Consider the following 12,655-nt stretch of genomic DNA (forward strand, 5'->3'; position numbering starts at 1 on the left):
AAATAAATTACCTCTTCATTTGCTTCTGTCTTAATTTGAGAGTCTTTCTCTTGACTTGAGCTAGGAATGGTGGAGCTGCTGCACTGACCCACTTTATTATCCATCCCTTCCACCTGGGGCTGTAATTCCTTAGAGAGAGTGTCACTAGGATCGTCCCTGTCCAGCAGGTATCTAAGAAGTGCATTATTCTCCTTCTTCTTAGGACTTAGCTGCTCCTGCTTGACATTTCCTTCACCACAAGAAGGAGTACTGCTGGTATCTTTCCCAGTGGCTTCTGCAGTAATCTTGGCTACTTCGGCTGGTGAATTCCCATTCTGCAGCAACTTGTGCAAAATCCGGTGCTTTTCTTGCAACAGTGACCCATGCATATTGGAGGTGGAGGACACTCCTCCTGATGTTGAGGAGGAGACTCCAGAGGGGCTGGTGACACTAACAGAAGAGTCTTTACAATTTGAATCCAAAGGGGAGTTGGTCAAGGAAGAACGACCTCGGTCATCAGAAGAGCAGGTAAGTAACTGCAGCAACTTTTTATGACCTTTGCTTTCCAAAGGGCCCCTTTGAGTCTCTGACCCTTCACCACTGCTCTCCTTACTTTCTTTGTCATTGAGGTGATCTCTGGTATTGGACTGACACATTGAACTCTCCACTGGATTCTGATCACAGTACAAGCCTAGGGGGCTCTTGGAATCTTGACTGGTCACTTTACTTGGCTGTGTTACATTCATATTAGGCGAGTTATCCACTTTGGGGCCTGGTGAAGACAGAGTGGATAAAAGGGAGGTGCCCACACCCTCGCTGATGGCCTGCAGAGCGCTGAGAGAACTGCTGGAGAAGTTGTGGCTCCCAGTGTTGCCAGAAGACCCCATGGGAGAGTGCACACCTGGATTTGTTGGAAGAAAAAAACAGGAAGAGCTCCTATCAGACTATAACGAAAGGCTACTTCGAGGTTTCTATTATGAACTAATTAGCTATATAAGAATCAAAGTGGTATAGAAAGAAAACACTGTCTAAAATGCTAAGATAAATACCTGCAACAGGAGAAAACTGGTGTGACGCCATCTTCGGGCTCCCACGATTACGAGGAGAAATCATGATACTCTGCTGGCTGGAGCCAAGACCTGGACTGCCACGTGGGGGGCTGCCCATATTGAGCCCGTAGCTATTGTTCTGGTAGGAGGATGGCGACTGCACGCCTGGCCCCGGGGTCAATGAGGCTATGTTACTGGAAGCCCCATACCTCGTTCCACTCATCTGCCCTGTGGAGCTGGGGTCTGCCAAGCCGTAAGCCCTGCTGCTCAGCATCTGTAACCCTTGGTTTGGCGACATGCTCATGCCTCCTACAGAACTGTTGCATCCGGCTACAGGAGGTCTAATGCCTTGTCCTACAGGATTTGGGTTTGGTCTATACCCATTCTGTTCTCTGCAAAGAAACAGAATACCAAACTTTTACCAAAAAATTACAGGCATGCATTGAAGCCCTGAATCAGATTTAGGGGGGAAAAGAAAAGAATAAAGTAAGTGTCCAGGAACATAACTTATTTTAGGCACCATTCCAGAGCTGGAGACAAATCCAATTTAGACACTGGTCACAAAATTAGCATGTAACATTTTTTAATAAGAATCTAAATGAATGACACCACTACAGCACTGTGCGGAACCAACAGCCATGTTAACTGCAGCCTCAGAGGCTTTACTAGAGTTGCTACATATCCAGAGCTTAACCTGGAAATATCTGCAAATTATTCAAGATAATTAGTGGGTGAATATCCTTCTTCCTGTGTTGCTCATTTAGTATTAACACCATCAGTAGTTATCATCCTTTATTCTTAAAGTGTACCTTCCAATTTTAAATTAATTCCTTAAAAACAACGTAATACATCATCTTAGAAATGAAAGGTAATCAGATTTTATGTGCTTTTTTTATCCACCAGCTCTCACACCTTGCCTCGGTCCAGAAGTATTTTTTTAGTAAACAAATATTTTCAGAAAGGGATCCTAATTAGAATAAGTTATACTCCATATAATATGTTAAAATACATCCTACTATAATGTATACTGTAACTAAAAAGAATAAAAATAACAATTAAAATTTTTTAAAATACTCCTTTTACAGAAAATAAAACCTTAAAGGAAATACAATCTACAAACCTAAACTCATGTTCCCAAATTCAACAAGCCTACCTGCTTTTTCTCTCATTAAATTTCTACCCTTCTTAGAGTAATAAAAGCATCTTGAGATCTGGTTGCATTTAACAGGTGAACACATGGTGATCCATCTTACCTCTGAAGGAAGTGGGTTGAGACAAAGCCATGACGATCATTTGTTACAGGATTTCGGAAGAGCTTGCTTTTTGTTTGTGCGGTCACTATGGTACCGTCAGCCAACGAGAATCGATACACTGGGGTTTCTGCGTGGCCATGAATATAAGCTGCAGGAAAGACACATGAGTAACAACAAGTGGCGAAACAAACACACATAAGGAGAAGAGAGGAAGGAACCGTGTTGCTCAATACAAAGTCTTCAAACCCAGTGAAAGAATTTTTTTCTAGGTTAACCTCTATGTATGTAACAACTCTGGTAAAATCATAAACAAATTCTAAGTATGCTTAAGAATCACCGCCCTCCCCAGGTCCACAACATAACCAACACAGTGCACAAGTAATGTTTTACATAAACCCAACATAATGACAAGACCAAGAATCAATCAAATGTCTTTACCTTCTTGATAATGACGTTTCTGGGACCATGACTGGCCATCATTAAGACTGAAAAATCTCTGGATACACCTTCGGATTATATCTTCAAAGCCAGGTCTCATAGAAGATCTCAATGAATTTGTATCTATATTGACCACCTTCCCTATTATACAGAAAATACGATTTAAATCCCACCCACAAGTATTTACTGCTGCCTACCCATGGATTAGCACTAAAGAATCAAATAAAAGATATTAACTCTTTACTTTCTCTGGTCCAAATTTCTGATATGCATCTTTCCTCCTTATGGACAAAGTCCTACAGGGTGCTCTCACATCTATCTACATGGTTTGCTATAGGGTATAATAATGTATTTGTCTTTATCCTGTTCCTGGCACAAAATCCCTAAAATTCTTAAATTTCTTAATAAGAGTCTTTATGAAACTTTTAATGATTCATAAGGAATCATGCTGATCATACCTGCACTTATTCTAATACGGTGATTTAGTATAGTACTCCTAGACTGTCTCAGGTTGGGGCTGGCCACTACCAGAACAAAGTAATTAGAGAACTGGAAATTTCAACCCCTTCCACACTGACTCCACAAGGGGGGGTGGGGCGGCGGCTCTAAAAACTCTAAAAACAAAAGATTCGAGGCGTTTCCAATTTGGCAAACATATCTAGGTAAGGGAAGATGATAAGTGTCTGGAGAGAGTATGGAAGTTCTCAAGGAGATTAATCTTCACTAATCTGCAGAATAATGAATGAACTTGCACTTAGACAATTCAAACTAATTACCCAGGATGTCCAGGGCAAAAACTGCGTGATCAACTTCCATGACGTGGATCTTCACCAACAAAAAAATGTGTTCCATGGTGGAAAACTGGGAGACTATGATTGAAGCTCATGTTGACATAAAGACTACCAACATCTATCTATCTATTCTGCACAGGTTTTACTAAAAAATGTAATCATCAGACCAAGGAGACCTTACATTATTACCACCAGTATGGCTACCAAATTCTGGAAATCATGATTCAAGAGGTACAAATACTCGTAAAAAGTAGGTAGTAAGTTGAGTCCACACAGATTGGGAAAGACGTAAAAGAGACTGTTCAATTAATTCATTCTCTCTATAAGTTTAATAGAAAATATGCTGAAGAAAACCAAGTTTGAACTGAGAAAACTCAAGGAAATTCACAGAGAAAGGTAGTTCTGGGAAAGCTACTAGAGATAAGGAAGGAACTAATATGAAATCAGCTGACAGAGATAAAATCACCAGTCCAAGAACCTGTTAGAAAATCAGGGTTTTTTTGTTTGGTTGGTTGGTTTTTTTTTTGTTCCCCCTCCTTTGGAGGGGGACGGGGCATACTGGGAACCAAACCCAAGGCCTCAAGTGTGCTAGGCTCTACCACTGAACTACATTCCCTACTCATAAAATTCAGAATTTTAATGGTGACCAAAAAATCTTGTGCCTACTTTGGCAGCACATATACTGAAATTAGAACTACACAGAGAAGATTAGGATGGCCCCTGTGCAAGGATAGCATGCAAACCTGTGAAGCATTCCATATTAAAAAAAAAAAAAAATCTTAATAGTGGGCGGGGGGAGGCGCACACGACTACGGAGAAAGATCAAACACGTTCCAGGAAAGGGTAAATAGCTGTGCCCTGTGTACACAGAATAGGAAAGACCTGTCCTCACCCACTTCCTCTGCACTTAGCCATGAGCCACATATCAAACATAAAACAGAAGCTCAAAAAGAGTTTACCGAATGAAACACATCAGGGACAGAGGAGAAAGTATCTCTATAGGCCAAAAAAATGCTGAGTGCCAATGAACTTGCTAGAAAACAGAGAGTAACTAGAAGGCACCAATTATAAATTTGTAAAGATGACTCTCAGTCCCAAATAAAATTAACCAGATAAAAAGACTTGATTTTATTGTTTGGTGATTTCTAATTTTTTTTAAAGATTTTTTAAAATATATTTTTAGTTGCAGATGGACACTATGCCTTTATTTTATGTGGTTCTAAGGATCAAACCCAGTGCCTCACAGGTGCGAGGTGGAGGCAAGTACTCCATCACTGAGCCACAATCCCAGCCCATGATTTCTAATTTTTATAGTAAGTGTATTGCTTTTGTAATAAAAGAAAGCACTAGATAATTTTTTGAAGATGCTACTAAGTTATTTAGGGAGAAAACTAAGTGAAAAAATCATAGGAAGTGCAGAGAAATACCCACTCTAAAATAACACATAAAATAGCCTGTCACCATATTTATCAGAAGATAAGTAAACGCAGAGAAATTTTTCTAATATAAATTAATATTCATTGATGTTTACAGACTGACAATTCAAAACAATTCCATTTTTGCTACTTCTTTCACTTGTAATAATATCAAGCATCCTCAAGACAATTAGGCATGACATAATAAGAAGGTTCAAGTGACTGTGAAAATAGCTAAATTTACAAAATGTTATGTACATTACATATATGTGACACACACACCTATAGTAGCTACAGCTATGCTTTGTTTTCTTTAAACTATTCACTTGATTAAATCACTTACAGAGGATTCACAATTAGTGTATAAAATCAGTGTTACACAAAGCATAGACTTTTCGGTGTTATGTCAAGCAGAAACAGTGCAAATTCTCTTATCAAAAGTCATGATCTTGGACAATAACCCAAACACAGCACCCATATCACCAAACTTCTGTTTCCTCATCTCTGAGAGGATGTATGTATGACAAACACTTCACATCGCAATTAGGGTTAAATGGACACAAGAGTGACCCTGATGATGAATGAAAGTAATATTTCTACCATGTTTAATTTCACCAATGCGTCTTCTCAACTATGAAGTTTTTAATTCTCTATTCCCACAGTCAGGAAAATGGCAGGCCAAGACTGCAGCTCAGTCAGGCACAGTGGCACACACCTATAATCCCAGCAACCCTGGAGGCTGAGGCTGGAGGATTTCAGTTTCAAGGACAGCCTCAGCAATTTAGTGAGGCCCTAAAGAACTTAGCAAGACCCTGCCTTAAATTAAAAATAAAAAGGACTAAGGATTAAGCTCAGTGGCAAAGAGACCCTAGGTTCAATCCCTAATACCCACCCCCAAAAAGAAGACTGAAGCTCATTTTGATATCAAGAATTATAGCAGTTCTCATTCAATTACCTGTACTTTTTTTGGTACCGGGGGTTGAATTCAGGGGTACTCAACCACCAAGCCAAATCCCCAGCCCTATTTTTTATTTTATTTAAATTAGAGTCAGGGTCTCACTGAGTTGCTTAGTGCCTGGAGAAAAAGACAGGTGCCTCTACATTTGTTTTTTAATTTGTTTGCAAGGGGAATTCTAAGTGCCAAATATATTCAACTCAAATGCCAAGAGTTTTAGGGAAATTCCCTTAGGTCTATGTAAGAAACACAGGACATAATACACTTAAAACATTCATCAAAGATGATGTGAGCATTAAAATTATAATGCAGACTATAAGTGACCTTTTTAACAATTCCCAAAATGAAAACGTACACCACCCACACACATACACACGTACATACACACAGAGTTTTTACCTGAAAGATCATGTCTAGTAATAAAGCTCTCAGGATTTGACTGAAATGCTCTTTCTCCTGTAGTAATGCGCCGAGCCACACAGATCATACAGGACTGCAAATCTATAATCAAAAATATAATCAGATAAGGATTCTATTTATTTTTGGATATTCTATTGTAGGTGAACGAGGACATGAACTTCAGGATGAAATGACAGCAATGGAAGCTGTAACAATCTGAGTTTGCTGCTGCGTGTTCATAAATATCATAAACAAGACTGCTCTCACCTTCCCCTTCCTCCATCATGGCTCGTGGCTGAGACAAGGCAAAGCACTGCATTGTTTCATATCTCTGGCGCATTTCAGGACTGGTACTCATGTCTTCCAGAATATCATGTGTTTTCATTAACATACGGCAATTAAAAGTATGGCTTTTTTGTCTCTGAGTCTCACTTGTCCAGGAAACTCCATTAACTTTGGAAAATAGATGGAAATAACTTGTAAAAATCCGAAATCATAATCTAAAAGTATCATCAAGAATTCAAGCCACAGGTTATGAATTCAGCTCAGTGGCAGAGTGGAATGCACAGGCCCTGGGTTCAAAATGGAATGGAAAGGGGCTGGGTCGTGGCTAGTGGTGGACCGCTTGCCTAGCACGTGTGAGGCACTGGGGTTCGATCCTCAGCACTGCATAAAATAAATAAAATAAAGGTATTGTGTCCATCTATAACTAAAAATATTTTTAAAAATCAAGGGACGGATGGGCAGGAAGGGAAAGAAAGGGAAGGGAGGGGACAGAAAGGGAAGGGAGGACAGAAAGAAGAGAAAAACACAAAAGAAAGAAAAAAAGGATTCAAGCGATAAGTCAGGCACGATGATGCAGACCTATACTCCCAGCTATAGGATTCACTTGAGCCCACCAGGTTAAGACCGACCAGGGCAAACAGCAAGACTCTGTCTCCCTCCCCCCACCAAATTCATGCTATATTTTCTTCTTACATATATTTTCCATGGTAATGCCTATGCTAACATTTTAGAAAGGTAATATAAAAATTTTTTTAATAATTTCAACTGCAACAGAAATCTCACTGTGTATTTTTGACACCATGAAATGTATGCCAAACTTTGAGTTTACTGAGACCCTATCTAAAAATTTTATTAACGTTTACCTCTGATTCCTAGATTCCTAAAAAGTATATTCAATTTTCTTAGGAATATTTTTAGAAGTTTTGTTTAAATATTTAGAAAATTCACATTAAGAGCCTACCTGTAGATTTCGGTAAGTTTTTAAGAAAATCCTTTCTGTCTTCTTCATGCAAAATATTATAGACACTTGTATTAACCAGGTCCTCCTGTTTATATTGCAGGTATTGTGTGACATTTTCTGACACAAATACAATATTTCCATCTCGATTCACCACGAACAGAAAACCATCCAATGCCTAAAATGGAAAATGTCAATATAGCCTGTTACAGATCGAACTATATCTCCCCAGAATATATATATATGCTGAAGGCCTTGTCCTCCGTGTTTGGAGATAGGGCTTTTAAGGGGGTAATTAAGGGTAAAAGAGGTCATAAGGATGAGACCCTAATCCCATATGACTGGTGTCCTTATAAGGAGAGATGAAAAAGATACCAAGGATACACACAAAAAGAAAAGGTCACATGAAAACAGTGATAAATCAAGGAGAGAGGACTCAGGAGAAACCCATGCTGCCAACACCCTGATCTTGAACTTCCAGCATCCAAAAGTGCTAGAAATAAACTTCTGTCGTTTGAGCCACCCAGTCTGCAATATTCTGTTATGGTAGCCTTAGACAATAGCCTTAGTTATAAGTAGAATTTGCAAAACTGGGGAAGAAATGGTTTTAACAATTACGACAAACAAGTATAAGCCACCATTTCTATTAACATGAGCAATATTACTACAGAACTTATGAAAAATAAAAAGAACAATTTAGAAGGAAAAAAGATAGTGTCCACATAAAATCTGAATTAATGTATTACCTAATTTTTTAAGAATTGCATTTTCAAAGGAGCTTTTAAAAAGAGAAACTTATCCTTAGCTCCTTCCTCTTTTCCATTTGGTATCAAATCATGCCACAGAAACTTGCATACTATTCCTTAATAAAAACTTACAAAGAAGAAACAAACTTGATCAACTAAAAAGCAGCTGGAACAAACTAGCTGAAAACAAGTTGACAAGTAAACTTTATGAAGGGCATCAGTCCCTGCCTTAAAGTAAAGTGCTCTGTGATAGATTAACCAGATCAAAGACGACTACTTAAAAAAATAATGCACATTTTTAAATCTTATAAATTTCTCAAGAATATAAAACCTGAGGGCTGGGGGGGGGGGGGGGTTAACTTAGTTTTACAGCACTTGCCCAGCATGCACGAGGCCCTGGATTTAATCTCCAGGACCATAATAGGTAGGTAGGTACATATACAGGTATGAATACAGGTACCTGGCTAGCATGCTTGAGGCCCTGGGTTCATTCAATCTCCAGCACAACAAAAAAGTGGAAAACTATATGCCATATGATTAAATACACAAAAATGCACAAGAACGACTACGCTAAAACACATGCAGATATTGCCTCGGTAAAATAATCGGTTATATTTGTGAAGTTATGAGTTACCTTTCCTCTCCTGCTTCTTTGTATGTGTCTGTTCTCAGTTTACAACTCCATTTTTATTAAGAGGACAGGGCCTCCTGAGTTATATTATATTTTAATTTTTACCATTATATTCTGAACATTGATTTTTGTTCTCACAGAAATGTTTTCTACATGTTCTCATTTTCTAAACAAAATTTTCCTTTTATCTTTTTTTACTTTTTAATATAATCAAAGTGCAATATTTTATATTTACCTGAAGTAAAAGTGGTCCTAAAGAGTCTTTATCAATAACCCCCTGTCCTGTAGAAGATACATCAGCTTTCTGAACATCATCATCGCTGGAAATGGCTTTTCCTGGAAAGACAGAAGGCAGCACAACGTATAGCACGAGTATCAGTTATAGATTAAATCTACCTTCAAACAGTCCCCAGAACACACACAAACACACACACAGGCAACTCACACTGTATGTATATACAGAATGTTTCTTGACAAGAAAATGTCACGTTTTAAAATATTAAACTTCATATTTACTCAGGAAAGTAGAAGATACCCTAAATATTCTTCTACTACTAAATGTACTAGCCAATGGCTTCCGTAAATGAAGTTAAATTTTAACAAGGTGAGCAACGCTGGCCTTCCAGTTCTCTGTTAACTATTTCCTAAGAAGCCAAGCTGGTCAACTACTTGTCCTTTCTCATCTCCTCTAGCCTCAATCATCTCTTGTGCCACCTAAAAGAATACAACAAGGCAAACGCAGGGGCTGGGGCTGGCGAAAGTCACTGGGTTCTGTCCTCCACACCCCTCCGCAATCCCACACGCACACACAAACATAAACACACTAACAAGTTCCTTCCAAAAGACTTGAGAGTTTTTCTTACTTTGTATTACCTTGCTCTTTTATTTGACGTATCTGTCTTACTGTTTCCTTTAAAATTGCACATTTATCTGGTTTGACATTGAAATTGTCGATGTCACTAAGATTTGCAGATATCAGTTCAGCCAATTCTTCAATATATTTACTCTCCTGCTCTCGCCTCCACTTTTCACCACTGCAGGTAAGACTAAGAAGAGAGGAGAAGGGCCATGATGCACCTGTCCAGAGGAGCTGTGAGCAGAAATAGCCCCACACATCATTATTTTCAAGTGTGAAAGAACTAAACTCAGCCATAGAAACTGTGAAAACACTTAACGGAGAAGCAGTACAACACAGTAGAAATTCACGCAAAGCTAAACTCACTTCCACCTTTTTAGTAGCCAGGTGGCCTTGGGAAGGGTAAGCCTCAGTTCCCTCACCCGGAAAGCAGGAACAACTTTACCTTGTAAACAACTAACAAATAATAACAAAAACAGGTACCTTATTATTAATGATGAAACTTTATGAATTACAGGTTTTCTTTTCAACTATAACTTTAAAATTAACACGGGCCTTGGCAAATATTTTAAAAGTTACAAAGTAGCACTGTACAGAATAGTATTTTAGTTCTGATTTTGTTAAACTTCTAATCTCATTCAGGAAAAAAAAAAAGTGATGTAACCTTTAAATGCCAAAATATGAACTTATAGCATATTCTTAAAAGATATAAAAAATTCTTACTTATAATACAGTCACCTATTCCTAACTCCTATGCCTTCCATCCAGAAATTCTTCTTGAAGTACCAGACTGTTAGTGTACTATTCTGACTTCTGTCTGAATCAGTGGTTCCCTGGATGTGAACCTTCCACTCCTTCACATCATAAAGATGTCCATCTCACCATCACTGCACTTAAGATAAAGCAAAATTTAAGAAAAACCTCTGATCTAATGAAAGAATATAAACCACAAAGTTGAAATGGTAGCCTTAAACTAAACAAAACAGAGGGGAGAAGGGAAGGGCTGTGGTGAGACACCTGGAAATAAATCACCTACCCCTGTCCTGGAGTATCACATGGCAATTTGCGTTTTCGTGAGTCAGTGGCCAGTGGATCCAAATTTTCTCCTAACCCACTCATCCTGAATATACATCGGTGACTAAGAAAGAATAATGAGAAAAGCATTACAAAATATCCATTTCTCCATGAAAAGGCTGTTATAATTGCATGCTATCATTCAGAAGTACTTTCTCAATATCCTTTATCATAAATCAGTATAACTGAAAACCTCAAAATTCATGTTTCACATTCGTTATGAAGAACATCCAACCCCAAGACAGAAATGTTTCAGGCTCTATTAAAAATGTGCATATTAAATACTTGAGAGTATAAGGCATTTTCTTCATATTTAGTAACAAGAGAGTGCCAACTCCAATAGTGATAAAATTCTGTATTTTTTATACTCAAGTGTAAAGCACAAATAAAAGCTTGTGATTTGATAAGAACTCTTCAAATGATGAACCTAAATTATTCAACCTATTTTAGCATTTTTCCATCAATTAATTTAATTTATATTTATCATCTGTTTTTCTTCTATTAAACTAGAATAAACCTGGATTATATAAACAACATTGTAAAACTCCTCTACATTCTGCCTAGAAAGTAGCAGTAAAACAATAAAACCATGGGGTGGGGGAGATGTTTTGACACTGAACCACACAGTAACATTTACTTTAGTATTGACTGAAAGGAAAATACATTTTAGTTGAAGTTTCAAGGATGAAGATAAAAGTATTTTTATTGAAAAAGAAAAATGAATTTTTAATACTCAGTATATTATAATTTAAGATATCTACTAAGTCTTCATTTACTAAGAATTTTATGTATACTAAACTCATTTAGAGCAGGACAAGCACTGTTCTGAAGAATTCCCAGTCCTCAAGGGCAGGGGTGCACACCTGTAATCTCAGGAGGCTGAGATGGAGAAACACAATTTTCAGACCAGCCTCAACGACTTAAGACTGTCTCAAAATTAAAAATAAAAAAAATTTTAAAAAAAGAATTCCATGTCAACCAAGAAAGTTCAAAACTGCTAACCTTTTTTTTTTTTTTTTTTTTTAAATGTTAAAATGCATCTGGTGGGCTGGGGAGGTAGCTCAGTTGGTAGAGTGCTTGCCTTGCAAGCACAAGGCCCTGGGTTCAATCTCCAGCACTAAAAAAAAAAAAAGCATCTGGCATCTCTGCCCGTGAGATATACCCTGAAGAACATACATGTCCACTAGGTGGCAAAATACTACCAGAAAGGAAGACAAAATTCAGGTGAAAGATGCCAATAAAACCTAAAGTATGTAGCTTTAGGAACAATCCAAATCATGATTATTGCAGAATTCTGGACTATAGCACATCTTACAGATTCATTATGTATATATTAAATATAAACAAAATTCACACTATAATTTTGGTAGTAAAATGTAAGGACTGACAAATGGTTTTAAAGATATGCTAGGGTGTTTTTCTCCCTGACATAAGTTTAAGTCAAGGAGAGAGAAAAATTTAGAATAACTTTAATTAATAGTGTTCCCAAAAAAAAGGAGTTCAAAATGATTCTTAAAGCATACTTGGAACACACAATCTCAGGAGTACAATATTTTCAAAAATAGCAATGTCAAAATAAAAGGTCATTGTCACAAAAGATAGTCTGTGTAAACTATTCAGATTAAGGGAATCTAAAGAGAAATGACAATTAAATATAATACTTGATCCTGGAATGGATTCTGCACTGTAGGGAAGAAAAATGCTAAAACAAACATAAATGAGTTAATTGACAAAATTGCATTGAGGGTAATAAATAAAGGTATTTTACCAATGTTGAATTTACTGAAGTTGATGTATGAACTACAGTTATTGAAGAGATTATCAAT

At 37.5% G+C, this 12,655-nt stretch overlaps 1 protein-coding gene and 1 non-coding gene across 11 annotated transcripts in view; one reads left to right on the plus strand and one right to left on the minus strand.

The window, feature by feature from the left end:
• The window catches only part of Ncoa3 (nuclear receptor coactivator 3), a 125,792-nt gene that overhangs the window by 18,523 nt on the left and 94,614 nt on the right, over nt 1-12,655 (minus strand). For all 10 annotated transcript variants that reach the window (XM_047534456.1, XM_047534481.1, XM_047534474.1 and 7 more), the window contains 10 exons: nt 10,792-10,893; nt 9,773-9,945; nt 9,135-9,235; nt 7,526-7,700; nt 6,547-6,732; nt 6,280-6,381; nt 2,720-2,860; nt 2,282-2,429; nt 1,029-1,420; nt 12-880 (listed from right to left, as the gene is read on the minus strand). In XM_047534456.1, the coding sequence (XP_047390412.1) occupies nt 12-880; nt 1,029-1,420; nt 2,282-2,429; nt 2,720-2,860; nt 6,280-6,381; nt 6,547-6,732; nt 7,526-7,700; nt 9,135-9,235; nt 9,773-9,945; nt 10,792-10,874 (2,370 nt within the window). In that variant the 5' untranslated portion in view covers nt 10,875-10,893. The remainder of the gene's footprint in view (nt 1-11; nt 881-1,028; nt 1,421-2,281; nt 2,430-2,719; nt 2,861-6,279; nt 6,382-6,546; nt 6,733-7,525; nt 7,701-9,134; nt 9,236-9,772; nt 9,946-10,791; nt 10,894-12,655) is intronic.
• Nucleotides 4,169-4,275, plus strand: LOC124978369 (U6 spliceosomal RNA). Its single transcript, XR_007107404.1, has one exon. It is a non-coding gene; the product is annotated as a U6 spliceosomal RNA (small nuclear RNA).

This window comes from Sciurus carolinensis, chromosome 2 (genome assembly GCF_902686445.1).
Source record: "Sciurus carolinensis chromosome 2, mSciCar1.2, whole genome shotgun sequence".
In the NCBI taxonomy this organism is placed as follows: Eukaryota; Metazoa; Chordata; class Mammalia; order Rodentia; family Sciuridae; genus Sciurus; species Sciurus carolinensis.